We start from the raw sequence: 6,463 nt of genomic DNA on the forward strand, positions 1-6,463 counted from the left end.
GGCCAGGGGGCTGGGGGAGCCTGGGGGAGGGAGGGAGAGGCCGGGAGGCTGGGGGAGGCTGTGAGAGGGACGGAGAGGCCAGGAGGCTGGGGGAGGACGGACTGTGTGGAGGCTGTGGGAGGCCGGGAGGCTAGGGGAGGACTGCATGGGAAGCTAGGGGAGGCCCGGAGAGTGAAGGGGACAGATGGCGGGAGGAACAGGAGACTCGGCACCAAGGCAGAAGCAGGCCCAGGGGCCTGACCGAGCCAGAGGCCTGCTGGGTTAGACCAAGGAGCCCAGGGGTCCGGAGAGGGCATGGAGCACACCAGAGGCTGGGGGCTGACAGGGAAAACGACCCGTGTGCCTGCGGGTCACAGAGGTCGCTCTGGCTTCCACGCTGAGGATGGACTTTGCAGAGGGCAGAGGCAAGGGGACCGGGCAGGAGGTGGCTGGAGCAACCCAGCAGGAGACCACACTGGCTCAGCCCAGACCAGGCGCCCAGGAGGAGCCAGGCGTGCTGTGCCCCCACCTGCGGGTGGCCTCTTGGCACTCTTCTGGGGCAGCGTGTCTCCGCGTTCACCGCCCTCCGAGGACTCATCGCTGTCTGACGCTGCCTGGTCATCTTGCATGTCCAGTTCATTCAGGAGGTCTTCGATGGCCAGTGGGGCCTGTTCCACAATCGTTTCAAAGATGCCTCGAGTGATGTTGTTCAAAACCAGGGAGCTGAGGGCAGAGCAGAGGCCGGCACAGGCCCAGCGTGCTGGATTCCCACGAGGAAGCAGCCGACGCCCCTGCGGGCTCTCCCCACCCGCACGGCCAGCGGCCACTCCGCGACCCGGATTCTTCCCTGGAGGGAGCGGTACCCCCGAGACGGCAGCCCCACAGAAGAACTCAGTGAAGGAGGCAGGCCCAACCAGGCTGCCCAGCACTTACTCCTTGGTCCGGGCGGCGATTCTGCAGAAGGGGTCGATGAACTTGAGGTTCTGGTCTGCTGTGAGCTGCAGGGAAAGCCGGCGGGAGCTCAGCTCGTCCTCCACAAACACCCAGCTCCGCCGCCCTGTCAGAGCCCAGCCTCACCTCCTCGGCGCCCACTTTGGCCAGCTCCTCCAGGAAGATCTCGATGAAGTGGCTCTTCACCCCGTGGGGGGCCTGGCTGCTGGGGTGCAGGATCTCAGTGGTCAGCAGCTCCAGCAGCTGCTCGATCTGTCTGAGGAAAGAAAAAGCAAATACGACAGGCAGCCTCGCCGAGCCCCAAGCCAGTGTGTCCTCAGTCTCCGCAGTTATTCGCTCCAGTGGGAACGGAAGTGCGGACAGGCTCCACCGTCTGCAAACATGCCAGTCTTCACGTCCACGCAGGTGAGGTCAGTGATCCTGGGTCTATTCCAGTGCACGGGCTTGCAATCAGGGAGTTACGTGAACATCACCAGCACCAGAACACACGGCCTGAGTTTGCACCTCAACTACAAAATGCGGCACGTGTCAACACTCAGACAGGCCTTCCCTCTGTCCTCAAGATGGCTAGCAGTGGGAAAGGCTTGGCTGAGACACGACACTGCTACCACCTGCCTGGTGTTCCCCTCTGCTGTCCCCACTGGGAACAGCTGGGGAAGACGGGTCAGGACAGCACAGGTAGAGAAAGGTGGAGGCCCAGAAAGGGGCCGAGGATCAAGAGGCGCCTGCTGGCTTCTGGGCCCCGCCGCACGGAGCATTCCATCCGTGACGTCCACCAGAGCTCTCCCTGGCACGGATCCGAAGACCAGACAGCCCCAGGGAACAGTCTTTACCATCTAGATGCCTCTGGACCTCCTGGAGTGCTCAATAATGCATATGCCAAACTTGGATTTGTTAACTGTGTGACCCCCAGGAAGCTCCACAGCGAGGCCTGAGGATCACCCGTGACGCTCTCGAAGGCTCAGGAAAAAGGAAGCAGAGGCAAGAACAGCTGCCGAGACCAAGAGGAAGACACACAGACGCAAGGGCCCAACTTCCCAGGCCGGGACGATGCCATGGGCACTCGTGACAGCCCGGTTACGGCTGCAGGAGATCCGAGAGGGCAGGAAGCGTGGACACCACTGCCAGCACCGGGACCCCGGGCACGGGGCAAGGCACCAAGGTCTCCCAAATGATTCCTGTACTGAGTTCTCAGCAACAGTGAGGAAAGTACTCTTGGAATAAGAAGCCAAAAAAAGTTAACCGAAGTAAAGTCATCCCTTTAACAGTTAATTCCGCTTAAGTCACGAGCCCCCTATGGGGTCACCCACGCACTAAGTCCTAGAATGAGTAAGAGGCTCAGGGCCTCACAGTCCTGCCAGGGAACTCAAGCGTGGAAATCCCCACAAACTGAAGGCACCCCTGCCCTAAATGCATAATCACCCACAGCCACTCCAACCTACAGAAAGTCAGGCAACCACAGGCCAACTCCTGCTGATTCTTTTTTTTTTTTTTTAAAGAAACAATCTCGACTGGGGCAGTGGCTCACACCTGTAATCCCAAGTGTGATTTTGGGAGACACGACACTTTGGGAGGCTGAGGCAGGCGGATCACAAGGCCAAGAGATTGAGACCATCATGGCCAACATGGTGAAACCCTGTCTCTACTAAATTAAATACAAAAATTAGCAGGACGCCATGGCAAGTGTCTACTCCAGCAGGTAATCCCAGCTACTCGGGAGGCTGAGGCAGAAGAATTGCTTGAATCTGGGACGCGCAGGTTGTAGTGAGCAGATCGCACTGCCACACTTCATTCTGGTGACAGAGCAAGACTCCGTCTCAAAAAAAACAAAACAAAACCCAAAAAGACAGAATCTCACTCTTATCACCTAGGCTAGCGCAGTGGGTCGGTCACGGATGACTGCAGCCTCAAATTCTTAGGTTCAAGGGATCCCCTTGCCCCACCATAACCAGCCTGCTCATTCTTTTTTTCTTTTTTCGTATTTTTAGTAGAGACAGTGTTTCACTGTGTTAGCCAGGGTCATCTCAATCTCCTGACCTAGTGATCTGCCCGCCTCAGACTCCCAGAGCGCTAGGATTCCAGGTATGAACCACCACACCCGGCCTTGCTAATTTTTTTATGTTTTTTTTTTTGTTTTTTTTTTTTTATCAGCTATCATGGTTGAGTGCAGCGGCATCATCTTAGCTAGGTTGCAGCCTCCACCTCCCAGGTTCAAGTGATCCTCCCACCTCGGCCTCCCAAGCAGCTAGGACTCCAGGTGCACACCACCAGACCCAGCTACTCGTGACAAGGAATTAAAGGTGTGAGTCACCACGCCTGGCCCTGATACTTTTTTATAAGGGAAGAGGCAAAGAAGGCTGGGGCAGCCAGGTGCGGTGGCTCATGCCTATAATCCCAGCACTCTGGGAGGCCGAAGCAGGCGGATCACCTGAGGTCTGGAGTTTGAGAACAGCCTGACCAACATGGAGAAACCCATCTCTACTAAAAATACAAAATTAGCCGGGCACAGTGGCACATGCCTGTAATCCCAGCTACTCAGGAGGCTGAGGCAGGAGAATTGCTTGAACCTGGGAGGCAGAGGTTGCGGTGAGCTGAGATCATACCATTGTACTCCAGCCTGGGCAACAAGAGCAAAACTCCATGTCAAAAAAAAAAAAGGCTGGAGCAACGATGTGTGAACTTCACAACCCCAAAGACAGCAATGTCTTACACTAACTTAGGCCATAAGCTATGATCTCTGGTCTAACATCTATGTGACATTTGGGTTCTACTTTTCATCTTTAGATACTCAAAATCAACTCCTTGAACATATAAATTACAAATCAATTCCAAATATATTTTTCTAAACCCTTCTCCACCCCCGCCCCCAAAAAGAAAGACCACGCAGCAGAACTCGGACAGATGTCTTTGATGGACTGCAGTGAAAGGAAAGAGTTTGCACCTTTACTTTTGTAAACACACATGCCCACAAAAGATGGCCGTGGCAGGGTCAGATGGAACATTTTCATTAACATTGGAGTTTACATTACTGTTTTTTTTTGAGACAGGGTCTGGCTCTGTTGCCCAGGCTGGAGTACAGTGGCATGTTCTCAGCTCACTGCAGCCTTCAGCTTCCAGGTTCAAGGGATGCACGTGCCTCAGCCTCCCTAGTAGCTGGGATTACAGGCGCCCCCCCGTCCAACACACCCAGCTAATTTTTGTGTATTTAGTAGAGACGGGGTCTCACTGTGTTGGCCAGGCTGGTCTTGGACTTGTGCTCCACCCACCTCGGCCTCCCAGCGTGCTGGGATTACAGGCGTGAGCCGCTGCGTCCACCCTGGAGCCTGTACTCACTTTCTAGTGTTTGGCCAGGAGCAGTGGCTCACATCTGTCATCACCCTTTGGGAGGCTGAGGCAGGAGGGTCGCTTGAGCCCAGGAGTTGGCCCCATCTCCATAAAAAAACAAAATAAATTATAAATAAAATAATGTTTCCTAAAGTTTTGAGACTTTTTTTTTTCTTTTTTTGAGACAGAGTCTCACTCTATAGCCAGGCTGGAGTGCTATAGCACTATCTTGGCTCACTGTAACCTCCACCTCCCAGGTACAGGTGATTCTCCTGCCTCAGTCCCTCCTTAGTCCCTCCTCAGCTGGGACTACAGGTGTGCACCACCACGCCCAGCTAATTTTTGTACTTTTCACAGAGACGGCGTTTCAGCCACCACGCCTGGCCAAGTTTTGAGGTTTTATGGAGACGGAGTCTCACTCTATTGCCCAGGCTGGAGCGCAGTGCCACGATCTTAGCTCACCACAAGTTCTGCCTCCTGGGTTCAAGCCATCCTCCTGCCTCAGCCTCCCTAGTACCTGGGACTACAGGTGCACACCACCATGCCCAGCTAATTTTTGTATTTTTAGTAGAAACAGGGTTTCACTATGTTGGCCAGGCTGGTCTCAAACTCCTAACCTTGTGATCCACCTATCTCAGACTCCCAAAGTACTGGGATTACAGACATGAGCCACCACGCCCAGCCTAGGTTTTGAGTTTTTTATACTGAGTATGCATCACTCATTTTTTAAAAAATTACAAAGAAATCTAAAATTTTTAAATTAATTTTTAAAACTTTAAAATGTTAAACACTTAGAAACTCATTTTGTATTATAAAACTCAGCCTGCCCCGAAGGTTTAGAAAATGCTGTCCTTAACTTGGATGAAGAGGCTCAGTGTGCCAAGCTGGCAGCAGGGGTCAGATCCCTACCTACACCCCTCGGTCTCTGGAGCAGGGACTGGCAGCGGGCAGAGGCAGAAGCAGCAATACTGCCAGGATGGGAGTCTGCCCCCACCCGGCTTGGCACCTGAAGGTGCCCACGGTTAGACAGAACACACAGGGCCCCAACCACCCCACCTCAGGCACTGCTGCTGAAAGTGAAAAGCCTGGCCAATTTACATAGTTTTAGAATTAGGAGCAATTAACACTGCTTACAACTTGGGAGGACTAGAAGACAGATTGCTTGAGCCCAAGAGCTTGAGACCAGCCTGGCCAACAGGACAGAATTCGTCTCTACCAAAAAAGACACAAAAACTATGTGGGACTGTGGTGCACATCGGCAGTCCCAGCCACTTGGGAGGCTGAGGCAGGAGGATCACTTGAGCCCAGGAGGTCAAGGCTGCAATGAGCCGAGATCACGCCACTGCACTCCAGCCCAGGCAAGTGAGACCTACTTCAAAAACACAAAAAGCACTGCTAACAGAGCTGAGCACGCTGTGTTTTTCTAAGAAGCTCCTCGGCTGGACACCCTTTCATGACAGGACTCCCTTCTGACTCCCAGTGAGAACTGACCTTCTAGCCTGGGGATAAACGACACCATTTCCACAAACACTGGAGTGCAGTGCTACTAATCTTTATTTTAAAAAATGTCTTCACTCTAAGCACCACTGGGGCATGCTTTAATGGAAAGGCTGACATCTTCTTATGACAAAGAATCAAAAGACAAACAAGACAAGCTGCGTCCCCAAGAACAGCGTCCCCCGAGAGCAGACCCGCCATGCACCCACCTTTCTTCCCAGCCGCGCATCTTCAGAGCCTTCAAGGACTCGTTCAGGACCATCCGCATGAGCTTTGACACAGGAGGTTCGTGTTAGCAGAAGCCCAGCCCAACTACACCAGACCACCCTTCCCCATGTACCAGGAGCCGCTGGAGGATGAGGCCACGGCCGTGGTCACCTCTGCCATACCCAAGCACACCGCTGGCCCCCAGAGCTGCTGACAGACGAACGCCAAGCCTCAACCCCTGAATAAAGCTCCAGGTCTGCCCCACAATGCCACTGCCCCTCCATGGGGCTCAACACCCATTGCAGCTGTCCCCGCTTTAGGCTGCTGATCAGCATGCCCATACGCCCACAGAGGGGTCTGAGCCACAGTCAATAGTAGCAGAGGGCACCCAGACCCCCAGGACCCCCGATGACAGGGCACAGCCCAGCACCACGACACTGCTCTTGCAGGCATGGGAGGCTACCTCCGGTGCCCGGTCTCTGCCCCCAGGTGCCCCCACCCCCGG

The 6,463-nt window shown here is 54.3% G+C and overlaps 1 protein-coding gene across 3 annotated transcripts in view; it reads right to left on the minus strand.

Moving 5' to 3' along the window:
* The window catches only part of RRP1 (ribosomal RNA processing 1), a 16,118-nt gene that overhangs the window by 5,936 nt on the left and 3,719 nt on the right, over positions 1 to 6,463 (minus strand). For 2 of the 3 annotated variants that reach the window (XM_017538543.2, XM_017538544.1), the window contains exons 5-8: positions 5,961 to 6,022; positions 1,057 to 1,186; positions 913 to 977; positions 509 to 702 (exon numbers count right to left, since the gene is read on the minus strand). In XM_017538543.2, coding sequence (XP_017394032.1) covers positions 509 to 702; positions 913 to 977; positions 1,057 to 1,186; positions 5,961 to 6,022 — 451 coding nt within the window. The remainder of the gene's footprint in view (positions 1 to 508; positions 703 to 912; positions 978 to 1,056; positions 1,187 to 5,960; positions 6,023 to 6,463) is intronic. The other variant, XM_017538545.2, reaches the window with a different exon arrangement.

The sequence above is a fragment of the Cebus imitator genome, unplaced genomic scaffold, assembly GCF_001604975.1.
Source record: "Cebus imitator isolate Cc_AM_T3 unplaced genomic scaffold, Cebus_imitator-1.0 Scaffold112, whole genome shotgun sequence".
NCBI lineage: Eukaryota > Metazoa > Chordata > Mammalia > Primates > Cebidae > Cebus > Cebus imitator.